Source organism: Plectropomus leopardus, chromosome 7 (assembly GCF_026936395.1).
Source record: "Plectropomus leopardus strain MGB_pleo_1.0 chromosome 7, ASM2693639v1, whole genome shotgun sequence".
NCBI lineage: Eukaryota > Metazoa > Chordata > Actinopteri > Perciformes > Serranidae > Plectropomus > Plectropomus leopardus.
In genome coordinates, this window is record NC_142182.1 from 11,687,533 (window position 1) to 11,702,357 (window position 14,825).

The 14,825-nt window shown below is 41.4% G+C and overlaps 1 protein-coding gene across 9 annotated transcripts in view; it reads right to left on the reverse strand.

The window, feature by feature from the left end:
* The window catches only part of magi2b (membrane associated guanylate kinase, WW and PDZ domain containing 2b), a 105,470-nt gene that overhangs the window by 25,269 nt on the left and 65,376 nt on the right, over nt 1-14,825 (reverse strand). For all 9 annotated transcript variants that reach the window (XM_088079929.1, XM_042496189.2, XM_088079928.1 and 6 more), the window contains exons 7-10: nt 8,732-8,789; nt 6,411-6,532; nt 5,564-5,746; nt 877-1,406 (exon numbers count right to left, since the gene is read on the reverse strand). In XM_088079929.1, coding sequence (XP_087936055.1) covers nt 877-1,406; nt 5,564-5,746; nt 6,411-6,532; nt 8,732-8,789 — 893 coding nt within the window. The remainder of the gene's footprint in view (nt 1-876; nt 1,407-5,563; nt 5,747-6,410; nt 6,533-8,731; nt 8,790-14,825) is intronic.

Genomic DNA, 14,825 nt, shown 5'->3' on the forward strand with positions numbered 1-14,825 from the left:
AATCCTCAACAGCAGTGGCAACAATCATTTAAAAACACTTTTTGGGGAACACTCTTGCACGTGGTTGTCAGGGCTATTAATGCACTGTGGTGTGAGAGCAGCTTCAAATGTTCAAAAAATCTACTAGCAGGGTGAGATGAGACCAGTTCATGAATTCTGTAGTGTTTAAATGTTTACAAGAGCAACCAATTGCACCATTTTGACTTATTTTAAGATGCAGGCATGAAGATTGTTTGTTGAAAATTCTTGAAACAATTAAAAATGCACCAGGGACAAGTGCAATTACCTGCACAGGCAGATTTTTTTCATTTGTTGAAATAATAAGTCTTGAATGTTGAACTTAAAAGAAATGACTTGTTTAGACAGATGTTTTGTTTTTGCGTAGCGCAGATGTTTTACTGTACATATTCAACAGGGATGAGAAATAGCATCTGCCACATCGTCACAACTCATCCTCTCTAATTGATCTCTTCCTTTCAGACCAGTTAGCAAGTAATCAGGTCGGGAATTTTTATTTTGTAGCTTCTTGAGGACGGTCTCGTCCTTCAATCATTCATTTAGTTTTCAGATAGAAAATCTGTCACAGGCACTTTGTTTATATTATCTCAATCTCTTTTCACTTAGCGGCGTTGACTAAATTAAATTTACCTTGACCTGCCGTTTTAACTCTGCCTGAAGTTTAATGTGTAACTCAACTCAATTACTAAGTTTGGGCAGATGACTGAGATTTCACTCTTGAAAGAACACATTTACTTCCTAAATCGCACACGGTAAAATAGAAATTTGGTATCAAACACATCTTAACCCCTTCATTTCTGGTGAATTTGTGGTCTACTAAATGTTTAAAGAGATGTGCATATAATTTTGATACATCACCTGTTTTACTCGCTGACCAGTGGGACTGTCTGCGATGGTGAACCCGAATCCCTCTGCTCCTTTCACCATGGTAACTGTCAGAAGCTCTGCGGCCTGTGCTGTTGCCCCTGCAGCCCCTGCATTCCCTGAAGAGGCCATGGACACGTTGTCGTCGTGAGGTGTGAGTGCCGATGCTGAACCAGGTGTGGTGGGCGGCAGGGATGAGCCATCCAGATGTGTGTCACCGGGGTGAGAGGCTCCGGCCTGGGCCAGAGCCTGAGGAGGCAGCTGGGAGCTCAACGACAGATATTCTAAGTAAGGGTCGTAGCTGCTGCGGCCGTTCACCACCAGGGGGCGGTGCTCCAGGCCGATCGGTGTCAGGGACGTGCTTGCAGCTCCGCTAGGGTCCTCGGGGTCAAACGGCAGAGGATAGCCTCGACAGAGCACAAGGGTCACGCTCTGACCGATCGGCACAGACTGGAAAAGTTTGACGACATCGGCGTGTGTAGTGCCGAGCACGCAAATGTCGTTAATGTAGACGATGACGTCACCTGAAGAGGAAAAACAGCTTATAATACAAAGGCCACGTGATAGGTTCATGTGTTAACATACTGTGCTGCAAAAACAACTTGTCACCGTCTGTTGTCACAAATGTCAAATCTCAGCGGTATTAGGACATGCTGCAGCAACACCGAAGAAGCACTCTGTCCCCCTCAAGTGTCACATAGAAATATAATATCAGTTCACTACCACTGCAGGCTTTCTCCAAGTATATGTGTGAGACAGGGAGGTGAGAGAGAGACAGGGGCAGTTTCTCGGTGTGTCTCTGAATACAACAACCATCTGGTGCACACTGGCATCTACAGAGACTCCAATCATAAAAATCTCAAATATTTAAATGGATGCACACAGTCAAAACTAGTAACAGTTTTGAGTCGTGGCTCATGCATGATGCATTACGATGCTGCAACTCCCTATTAAGCTGGTGACCAAAATGCAAATGGGTACCACTGTTTATGATATTGTGTGCAAGAGAAGTTGTCTTTGTCAGGTCACACCGGACTAGCTGGCAGTGCCTATGCATTCTAATATCCTCGCTTCACTAAATTTTATATTCATGTTCACCTTACCAGGTTGGGTCGATGACATTTTTGCTACAAACCAATAACGAGGTGAAACAATTTCACAAATGCGACACTAGATACTCTGTCATTTCTGCTGTAGTTTGAACGTGCAGAAAGTTATGGATTTCAGCTTTAAAGTCACAGCCCCATGACAAATGCAGCTGCCTCAAATCCGCTATTTCACACTTCTGGAAGCACTCTCTGTCACACACATGCAAAAACACACATACACACACACATACACACACACACACACACACACACACACACACACACACACACACACACACACACACACACACACACACATTTATGTGAGCTTGTGCAGACAAACAAACACACACTACACATGTCACATGCACAATCGTACACAATCCCTAAGAGCAATGCCGCACAGCTCAAATAGGCCAGCTAATCTCAGCCAGGGAGTGCCTGTGTGTGACTCTGTGACTGTGTGCATGCGTGAGTGTGAATGTGTACGTGCACGCATGTGTGTGAGCAGCTCTGGCAATGTCACAGAGCGGAGAGGAGCAAGTTGGAGCGAGAGAGAGAGAGAGAAATCAGAGCAGAGAGAGAGGAGAGAGCTGACAGACCAGGATGGAGGGATGAAGAGAGGAAAAACTAGAGAGGTAGAAAGAGAAAGAGGATGAAAATACACTGAGGCTGAAAGCAGAGGAGAAGTGTCAGATGACATGGTTAGATAAGGAAGCATAATAAAGGGTAAGCCAGAGAGACAAAGAGAGAGATGGAGATAAAATAGAAAGAGATGGATTCCAGATAAAAGAGAAACTGATAGGCAGAGGGAGATACATGAAAGCAGAGAGCAGGAGCTGAGAGTAGGAAGGAGGATTCCCGGCTCTGAAATGAGCTCTAAATGAGCAGTTTAGGCACCAGCCGTGCCAGGCATGGGGCCAGCTCACAGGTTCAGAGCAGAGCACACATGAAGCCTCATACGCTAGTTCTTCACTGAGCCAATTACTAAAGCCCACTCTGACTTTTACTAGCATCAGCTCATTCAGGTTGGGCCTGAACTAAGGTTTGTTTCTGTAAAACCTAAAAAAAAAAAAAAAAAGATTTTTAACCTGGGAGACCCTGAGAATCGACTAATGGAGCGCTCTTTATTGTTGTTTTTCTCTCCATGTAAGACTGCAGACTGATGCTTCAATTCAAAACAACACACCCTAAATGGGCAGGTAGGAATTTGGTGTCTACTCAAGGATACTGCAAATCAAAAAACACTGATTGTTAACCTTCCACATAAAACTGGGCCTCTCTTACCACTAAGTAAGACACATAAGAGTGAATTACAGTTTGTGCGGATGCTATGCAGTCTTGTTTTTTATGAATCAAAGCACAAACACAACTATGAGACAATTTCATGGCACGAGTGTGGCTGTATACGACTGATTTTTGATACTGTGACCACTGGTGCTAGTGTAGTGATACTACACCTGCAGTGCTGCTCTAAAAGCCGAAATGAATCTCCTAATGGAAGTAGGTGTTGTGTGGGCTGGTGTCAGTTATAGCCAATCAAATCAGTTCCCCTCATTCCCATTAAAAGCAGAACGTTATAATGCACTCATAGAGGACAGAGAGTGTGCTGAGAGGAAACTGAAGTCCTTGTCTGGGACACACAGTGCTACAGGCACAAATATAGGGCACCCCAAATATGCCACCGAGGACCAGTGATGTCCCCTTTTAAAATAAATTGATATTTCTGGGGATGTGGAAACTGCTACCATTGAGTTGGGCCTTGTTCCAGCTGCCAGCCCAGACAATTTTTTGACATATCCAGATTGTAACCAGATTAATTTTAGAAAGTCTGGACAGCAAGAAAAGAAATAAATAAAAGCACATGAAATATCTTTTTTTGCAAATTGGATTCAAACCAAATGAGATTCCAGTCAGATTTATACAGATGTACCTCAGCTCAGACGCTCTGGCTGCTAAAATTGGATTTGAAAGTGTCTTTTGCAACACAACACACAACTATGCTGAAAACCAGTGTGTGTTGAGCAGAACAGAGGAGTCCTGCAACAACAGTGCGACTGTTTGGGAGGTGAAATGATGGACCTCCATTTCTGCCGCTTGTGTGTTGAAAAGCAGCGTCACCTGTGTAGATAGGTAGTTACTGAAACCTACGTCATAACCACAGCAACGGCTCTACAGATAAGCTAGTAAAATGGCCACATCAATTCGATCTGTTCACTTATGGACAGTCTGTCTTCAAGATCTGAGGTAAAAAACAAATGTGATTTGCCTGCAGGCTAAATATTAATTTCTAAGATGTGCTTCAACATTTCTTGTGTATATGTGCACCTTGAGTCCAATGACTCCCTCTTCTCATTATTGATTTATTAATTTCACAACTTTGATGAATGTCATCAACTGTTCGTGAGTTATATTTGTGAAAGTTTCAGTGACGTTAACGCTTAAACAGCTTAAGACAAAATGCCGGCAACAAAATTGAGAAATAAGGACGAAGAACAGGGGCATGAGTCTTAATGAGACAAAGTCGTGACCCAAACTTTAGGTTTTAAAGAATAGAAAGGGCAACTTTTCTTTAAAGTAACAGTAAGGTGCCTCCTACTGTATGTTGCACATGTCCATCAAAATGTGTAGTATCGACATCAGGACCTCAGGACCACAAAATATCATCTGACGGTTTATTACTATTTTCTTTGTCACTAGAAATCTCACCCCAGATTCACTCTCATTTGGAGTTCTTCTTATATTCCTTCCTATATTTGCAGTTTTTTGGCACTGTTTCTTTTTGGATGCCTGCTTCTTATGGTCTGTCACCAAGTCAAGTCCCAAACTCACCTGAGTGCCGTGGGGATACACGCCCTTAAACGTCCCCAACACAGAAAATAAGACAATCTAGGCTGCGGGCAGAGTCTCTGTGAATCACACACCACCACACACACTGAGAGGATCATAAGTGAAAATAAAGAGGGATCAGCTCTGTATGAATCTATACATTGTTTCTGGAAAAAATCCTGCATAGTATGTCTTTAATATCTGCTCAATGAGAGAGAGAGTAACTATTCAGACACTCTCTTAAGTAAAAAGGGCTTTTTAAATTTAATTAATCACTGCAGTACTGGGGAAAAAATCTCTAAGACACAAACAGACTGTGTGGATGTGATTTTGGAAGTCCATGTGGGTGACCTTTGCCAGCTAAAGCCTTAAAACTAACTCAAGCACTAGTGCTGATGCGAAGACACGGTCTGAGTTGGCAGAGGCAACATTACACTACAGCACCAAATATACTGGATACTGACACTCTCCTGTGCTCCCCTGGCCTTTTAGGTACACGATATGTTGGCAGAAATAGCCTAACAAGCAGGTGAAAAACCTGCTTGAATGAAATTGAAACGCTGCCAGCGAAAGGCCATTGCACTTGATCTGCTTTGGCAGGAAATTAAGGTCTATAATGTTGAGATGTCAGAATAATGAGACTGTGCTTAAGGATTTCTATAAACACAATATTACTGTATCAGCTGTGACAGCTTGTCATTTGTTTAAACCTCAATTTACTTCTCAACCAGTTGTCGTAATTCTGCGTTGGTACACATAATTACCTGTGTCCATCTTTCCGTCCTGAGCAGCGGGTCCGTCTGGTATTACACTCTTCACTTGCAGGAACTCATCAGGTTCGTCGCCTCCGATGATTGTGAAGCCAAATCCCATGTTGCTCTTCTGCAGGGCTGTCGACAGGAAGTTCCCCTTCAGCTGGGTTGGGTCCCTCGTAAACAACGGTTTCTCTGCAGGGACAGAATATTTTGAAGTATGTTATTGAAGAAAACCTTGATATTTCAAAACCACGTTCAATTGGTTTGTCTCATTATTTTTGCTGAAATTAAAGTTTGATGTGATCTTCTCTGTGCTGAATGAACATCTTGTTCTTTTTTTTCTGGATACAAAAGCAGAAATAATTTATTTTTGCCTTAATTCCTAATAAGCTGACTCATCAGAGATATGCGGTCTTCACTCAGATGAAACCGTACATTATGTACTGGTCTAGTACGTCCTCATACTCAGATTAGCCCACTAGGGGCCTCAGGGCGAGCATGTTCTCTGTCCCCCACACTGCCAGCAATCTCCATTCGACCCTGTGCATTGTGACATTGTGCATCTGCCCCGACAAATACTCATGAAACTGCCTGTTCTATGAGACATGGGCTGGGAGAAAGATGAAAAAAATGCACAATGTTAAATATAATCAATCTGTACAACAGGGAGAATTTACAATTAATTTAAAAAATCTTGTCAGCACATGTGTTTCAGGGGCTCTTGATGGCCTGACGATCAGGACCATGTGACTGTGTCTTTTCTGCCGTACTTGCATTTTCATATTTGTGCAACTCTGTGAATATGTCAGCATGTTTTGATTAAAATAGTGCACATACTGTAGTAGTCCATGTGTACCTCTGTATATAGTGGGCAGTGGTAGAGCGGAGAGTCCCTGGCTCTGCATCTGCCTCTGCTGCTCCAGGCGTCTCTTGGCTTCCAGGACTGGATTCTCAAACTGAGTCCTTCGATTGATATGACTGAAAATACAAAGCATCAATACAAATAATGGAAAATTGATCATTCGTAGTCTTCCGTCGGAAATGCCAATACTACAGTGCAGTTCAGGGTGTTAAATTATTGACACATTTAAACTGTGCAGTATTTATCAGTCATCTTAAGTCTAATGACTCCCTGCTGCAAGAAAGTGTTGCTCGTCCTGCTGATCCCACTCAGAATCAACAGCTCTAAAGCTCTCTGTCCAAATTTCAGAATTTCAGTACACAGACACCTATCGTAGGGGCACCCGGCGGCTCAGCTGATGGAGCGGGCGCCCCATGCACAGAGGCTGAGTCCTCGCCCCAGTGGTCCTGGATTCATTTCCGACCTCGGCCCTTTGCTACATGTCATCCTCTCTGTCTCCCTTTCATGGTTGGACTGTCCTATCTAATAAAGGCAAAAAGCCTAAAAAAACTTTTTAAAAAAAAAGAAAGCTAGTATAGCATCAGCTAACTAACAGGAGTGTAACAACACATCCACCTGGATTGATATATTGTTTCAGTGATCAACATCCAGTATTATGGATGCAAGATGAAAATGTTGATATATATGGTCATCTTTAATTTTTATTACTTTTATCGTTAGTGTTCAGTTACTGTTCTAGTGGCCTGTTGCCGGGCAGATAATGGCAATCAGCTTATAAAAACACAATGGGGATATTTATTGATATCTTCTCATATCAATCACAGGTACTGTGGTAGACTAAGTAATATCATCTAAATATGTAACGATGACCACAGAGTCTATATAAAAACATGTTGCGATGAACCTTGGGATTTACACCGCTACTAACTAGCTAAATAACACAGCACCACAGCTAAAAACAAAAAACACAAGATTTGTTGATGCGTCATTACATCATTGGAGGCCAGCTCAACCTTGTGGCACCTCACGCCTGTCACACAGCACCAAGTGTGGAGCATCAGTTTGTAGCTTCACGTCACCAGCCTCCATTGAAGGTGACTTGCAGTCTGTCACTGAGTCGCTCACAGTGTGAACACAGCATGAGGTATTTTAGGCGTGTGTGTTTGCTAACATGACTGCCATGATCAGTATTTAAGCAAGGACAGTTGTTCTGATCTAGTGCGGAGTCTTTATGTAGCCTTAATCTTAAATAAAATAAATAAATAAATAATATAACGCACTCCTATCATATTTTAATATTTTAGTGGTGATGGCGTCAGAACTAAATACTAAATACAGAGTGCTGTAAGAATTAGTCCTAAAACCTGTAAAAGAGTTAACAATTTTGCACTCAGTGGGTTTTTATTAGAGGTCTATTGGTAAAAAAAGCTTAACATATTTTCATGTTTTGTTCTACGACATAAAATACATCAGTAAACCCCCCCACTCTTGAAGTTTGAAGCTTAATACAGGCCCTTAATAGCAAGGGGCTAAATGAGATTACAGAGCATCATCACACTGAGCGCAGCTTTGCAGCCGCCTTGCTGTGATGACAACATGGAATCACGTGACTGTGGTGTCGTTTGTTTAAAGCTTTTTACTTCTTGCGATCACATTTATGCTTATTAAGTCACAAAAGTAATGTTCATTTTTGAAAATGACCTTGCAGAGGAACATGCGTATCATAAAGGCTTGTTTGTCACAGAGCTTATTTGTTATAATAATCCAAAATCGAATGCTAAAAATTCCATTAGCTTTTTGTAGAGGGAACCAGGACGACGTTTAATTCCTGGATGGCCTGCAAAGAAACGTCATCCCTTTCACCACTCTACACTGTTAGCTAGTTTGAAATATGGCAATACATAATATCTGCTGATTTTTTTTCTACATCTTGCATGTAAGATGTTATTCCTAAAGTAACCAATACAAACTATAAATACTGTAAGGAATAGAAATAATAAACTGAGCAGCAAGATCCTAAATCTAGAACAAAAGTAAATACACTACCAACATAAACACAATCTAGGAACCAATACAAAAGGTTTGTACTTCAACGCAAAATAATTTCGAACAGGTAAACAGGTTTTATCAGCAGCATTCTCTTCAATTTATACAGACGAGCATTTCACTGTAAAAGTTAAATATGCAGTAAGACATAAAAAAGAAATGAGAATTTTGAGTTTTATAATTCATAAAGAGGCGTTGTAAACCACAGAAATGCATTTCCTGTTTTACTACAGAGCAGCTGAGTTAACCCAAGTCACAGGGAGACTTACTCTACATAGTAGCTGCCGTAGATGGGGTCATCTATCTTCTCCCAGCCATAGGGCAGCTCTGAGAGGAAGGAGAAAGCAGACGAGGGAAATGAAGTCAGTTTGTGCTGAGAGCAGGAGAAGGAATGTAGACACTAAATTGAACCACTGCGGGGAGACAACATGAATCTCGGGGCTCACAGCTAGACGCTCCCAAAGTGCTCTTTTAATAGACAGACAACACTTCGATCTGCAGCGGTGGCTTCTTCATGGAGACACGAATCACAACACAGACATCAATACAAAGCAGGGCGGGAGGAAAAGAACATTTAAATTGTCTGACAAATCTCATCACGCCCTCCCTCTCTGTCAGTCTCTGCCTTTTGTCGTGTGCACAAATCCTTCAAGGCCCAATACCTTCACACACTATTTTGTGTTTGTTTTTTTTCTGTCGCCCACCCACTCGTTTACGCCTTGGATTGCTTCCATGGCTGTTGTGTTAATTGTCTGCTCCCCTCCCTCCTCTGGTTCTCTGTTCCCTCCTCGCTTCTTCATCCGTTGCTTTGCTGATTTAGCTCTCCTCTCCATCGTAAAAGATCTGGGTCAAGACGCTGCTAAAATTCACGTGCTCTTTGCTTTATTATTCTAACTTTTCTCATATAAAAACCATATGAGGAGAACAATAATGAGCTCCCTCTGCTGGTGTATGCAAAATTCAGGATGTTTTGGTTTTCAGTTTTAAAATTCAGCTTTCACGAAGGCAAACAACAGGGGGATTGACCCTGCACTATACAGCTCAGCTTACATACAAAAATATACACACACACCCACAGTAACAGTCCATCTGCCCAAGCTGCTCCCCTCCCACTCACACATATACTAGAAATACAGCGCATCTGATTAGCATTCATCGGCAAGCGGACTTGAAAGGTTGATCTTTTTTCCCCATATTAATTCATCCTCATGTCTTGTGTTGAAGAGTTTAATTCATGAAATTCATGTCCGTAGATGGGCATTTTCCACTGGGAAATAAAGCAAACCTGACGAAAGTATTAGAACACTAGTGTCATCATACAGATTGAAAAAGATGACAAATCTGCTAACATCAGGGGACTTGGTTGACCCTGAGCTTATTACTAAAACTGAAATGCACACACCCACACACCCACAAAGACACACAGAAAGACTGAAGAGCTGACAACCTTGGCAATAGAAGAGGCAGTTTTAGTGAGAAGAACAAAGGAAAGTGAGTGGGAATAATGTGCGTGTTGGGATGTGTAGGGCATTGAGTTTGTACGAAAAGGCTTAAAGTGGTGGTGGCAGGTTGGAGGGGCAAATTTTAAGGAAGTTTAGGTGTGATGCTTCTGTTCTGAAGCTCCAGCTTACACAACTTATCATCGCTGGGCAATGAAATAATCAATTGTAATACTACAATACCCTCATAAAACCATCCTGTGAGCTCAACATTGTGTTTCACTCTCTGCATCAGTCTGGACTCTGCTGCCCAACACGATTTCAATCCATTATAGTCCAGTCGGGTCAATCAGGGACTGTGCTACAGCTGATGACGTAGCATGCAGGCCGCTGCTTTCAAAACAGTAATAGCGCCTTGTGCAGCAACAAGCCTTAATTTTAGCATTAGGTGAGTACACACAGCAATAAGTGGGGTTAATCTAGTAATAGAGTCGATAAAAACAATTAAACAAGAACAAGAGGAGAGACAAGTGGGGGAAAAGACTTTTTCGCCATTTTTCTGACAGGATTTGGCAAAAGCTCTATTTACCAACGGGCTCTGCTGATGATAAAGAAAATGTTCCAGGGAACAAATCCATGTTCATTGTTGTGTCACCACTGATTGCGCTAATCGAGGACAAGATACAAGAGGCCCCAAAGCAGGGCATCATGGTCGTGCAGATCGACGATCAAAATGCTTTGGACACACAACAAGGACGCTGCCAACTGGTATTCTGCAGTCCAGAGGCAGCTGAATGAGAAACGGTGAAATAACATTATACTGGCAACACCAACGTATGGCAGAAGCTTCATGGGGATTGTTGTCGATGAGGTACACATCACAAATGGTGAATATAAATACATTTTTTCTTTAGACTATTACTGTCTGACCAACAATGTATTTCTGTAGGTAGAGGAGCAGAGGCTAGTCCTAACGTCAGGATTGGCTAAGCGAGTAAATCCCGCCCACTGAAAGTGTTTGAGGAGGCAGAGAGTTGAGCTCATGTGATCAGGACAGCTCTACCAGGCGAACACCACTACGGCTATGCATCAAACATCAATACCAACCTAGATGTGCTTGTAGCAGGGCTGGGTACCAAACTCTGTACTTTGAAAGGGTACCGACCGAGTCACGTAGAGTTTGATAGATTAGAGCTGGTACTATGAAGTAGTGATTCATGTTAAATCCATCAGAGCAATGCCAGTACCTGAGAGCACATCTGGGCGAGAATGCCAGATTTAGACAAGAGGCGTAAGCGTCTTGTAATCGAGAAGCGAGCCACAGAGCTCTGAGGCCTGCAATGGAGCCCCGAGGAGCTGCCGGGTTCAACTTCACACAAGAGGCTGAAGCGTAAAGCCAGAGAGGAAGCTATGGAGTTCTCCGTTTGATTCCCAGCGAGCAAAACAATCACTGCATTGTCAATCTGCCTCAATAGTCTGGTGTCTGGTCTATTTTCTTTTCTAGATTATTTTAGTAGTAGCCTAGTATCGATGCTGGACGAGCAGACACACATGCACACACACAAGCAGAACAACAGACTGACGGGCACCGAAAATGATTTCTTTGTGTGAGATAAAGGAGCAGAGGAGCAGAATTGTGTTTTCAACTACATCACCCCCGAAGCGTGTTTAAAAATATAATTTTGTTATCACAGAGAAAGTAAAGCACCAAAGGAAGGTACCGTTGGGTTCCAGTACCAAATTACAGGTACTGCAACTGGTACTTGTTCTCATGTGAATGGTAGCCAACCCTAGTTGTTTTTTTTTTATCCGACTGATATAACAACAAAAAAAGAACATAATGTAGCCCAAACTACATCAAATCATTCCCTTAACTCAAAACTCACCAAGTCTCTACTCCAACTCCACTGGACAGAAACAGAATAAATTACTATTTTATTTCTACAAAGTTCTTGTTTGGCTGCGTGTGTTTAGATGGAGATTAATATTTAAGATTTTGAGAAAATAAGAACATCCTTGAGACTACGTGCCATTTGTCGTACTTGGACAATAATATTGTTTTGATATCTGTACTGAACAAATGTATTGTGTTACAGAAAAGTACAGAAAACTTTTGAGTCTTTTGTCTTTTTACTGTCACTCACTGACACACATAAAAAAAAAATCCTCACCTCCATTATTTTTACAATTATTTGGTCTGCGTGACACTGATACTGTGGCATTATCCCCTCATGCTGTAATGCAATTATGAACAGATTTGTGATCTTGATATCAATAATCCGTGTATGAATGTGTGTGTGTGTGTGTGTGTGTGTGTGTGTGTGTGTGTGTGTGTGTGTGTGTGTGTGTGTGTGTGTGTGTGTGTGTGTGTCCTGGCTGGTGAGCATGCTGACTGTGCAGCCCAAGGTGAAACGGGTGCACGCCGCAATTATCTTTGGTCTGCTTTGCTCAAACCGCCTGCACTGCACTGCCATTACCTCAAACGACCCTTCTCGTCCTCGAGGCGTTAAAGTCAGATGGATTCACACTTCAAACCACCTTAAATTCCCTCCCACCCTGTCCATGAGCCACCTTAAATGTCGGCCTAACTCATCTACTAGTCGCTTGCCCTCCCCCTAAAGTGAAAGGGAGACAGTTTCCATGGAAACCACCAGTGGAAGTCTTTTTTTTTCTCGCCTGAGCTGAGGGCTCTGTCTTGTCTCTATTTCTTGCTGCTGAAATACAGAGAGAGGGAGCGTGTGTGTTTGTGTGTGTATCTTTATGCATTCATATGAGTCTATATTTGCAGTATGTGTGTGTGTTAGATGGCTGAACTGTGTCTGCATGTCTGAATGAGTGTCTTCTTTGACAGTAAATCAAACGCCTCATCATGCGTCTGTATGTTCTATGAGCACCGAGGGGCTTGTTTGTGATTGCAGCTGCTTGTTTACGTGTATTTGTAATGGTGTCTCTCTTGACATGAAGTCTAATTGTGATTCCTCTGCATTAGATGACTCATCTTTCCTCTCCAACAGTCTCCCTGACCAACAGGCATCCAGGAACACAATGAACTCATCTGACTCACAGAAAAAAAAAAACAACCTCAACTCACAACCAACTCAAAAAACTTTTGAAAACTAAAACTTTTGACAAAAATACCACAACCCATATTTGTGTAGTGCTGATAATTATTTCATTTCATCATGGATTAATCTATCAATTATTTTCTAAATTATTTAGTCTATAAAATGTCAGAAAGTAGGAAAAAAAACAACACGTTAATGGTGGGGCCAATAGTCCAAACGCACGCGTGTTTGGTTTAAGTATTATAAAAGACTAAGACAGCAAATACATTTTTATTTTTTATTTTTGACAGTTTAGCTTGAAGGGATACTTTGGATCTGTTGAAGTGGGGTTGTTTGAGGTGCTTGTCCATTGCCAGTGTATTCCAGGTACCAATATGGCACCGGTTCCTATGTGACTGCTACCTTCTGGAAAGATTCACAACGCAGATTTAGGTGTCTCATTCTGGTGCCAAGACTGTGTTCGTAGCTAGTGTGAGGCAGAGAGAGAGAGGTGAGAGAGAGAGAGAGAGAGCATGGTGACAACAGCGACAGTTACAGTAACGCTGCAGCGACTGCAGCAGAGAGTATGAAGTGAAACGCAGCCGTGCAGTGAGTGTACAGTTCAGGCTATTTGTCAGTGAATGAGTGCAACAACACCTTAAGGCCCCGGCCAAAATCCAGTGTTTAATTTACTACCTGCTGATTAAAAAGAAGCACCGAAGTTAGCAAGCTCACTTAAGGTGGACCAGCTATTTGCTGTGCAATGATCACAACTAACAATCTCAGCCACCATGCTAATATCAATAGAATCAGAATCAGAATCACGTTTATTGGCAAAGTTCAACAAACAAGGAACAAGGAATTTTTTTCGGGTTGGCAATGCTCACAGTACAGGGGAGGGAAATAAGTTAGGGATAAGACAAATAGAAAAAAAAGACAGACATAGACATGTAATTGTATTTACAAAAGGAAGAGATAGAGAATATATACAAATGTACAATATGTAATTCAAAAATATACAGTATGAACAGTTTAGTGCAAAAACCACTGTGCATGAGGTAGTATAAATATATATATATATTTGTTGTTTGTTGTTTTTAATAATAGAGAAATGCGTGTCTGCTGATTCTCTCCTGAGTTGGAGAAACAGTTATTGGTTAGAACTAAAAACTTATTTCGCTGTTATTGATACATTAACTGTTATGTATTGTTGAATTGTATTAGTTGGGTTAGCTTTTAATATTATTTGAATGTGAAAAAACTACAGTAATGTGCAAGATGTGTTACACAGTCGTGGCTGCACCACAAAGCTTTTACTGTTTTTCAGATCACTTGCATTTAAAGTTAGAGGACATCCATGTTAAAAATAAACACCAAAGTTAATGTTTAATAACTGCATGATATATTCTGAAGGCCAATGAATAATCATGTTAAAATAATTGTGATTTCAATATCAATCAAAATAGTCGGGATTATTATTTTTGCCATAATCGAACAGTACTAACTCTGACTTTGGACAACCTCACTTAAACATATATAAATTACCCCTTTAGACTAAAACTAAGAGTCTACAGCCATGTCAGCATCTCTGTGAGGATGTACCAAATGCACTGACATTGCTAACATGCTAATGTTTAGCAGGTGTCATGTTTACTGCATTTACCATCTTAGTTTAGCATGTGCTAACATTAGCTAAGAACTGCTACTAACACAAAGTAAATCTGAGGCTCATGACAATGTTACTCACTTTTAACTGTTTGGTCATAAATAAATATTAAGATCTTGATCTGATGATGGCGCATGATAAAAAAAAAAAAGACATCACAAAAAACGACTCTTTGTTGCAGCTCTAATTATATGACTGCAACTCTGTGTTGTGT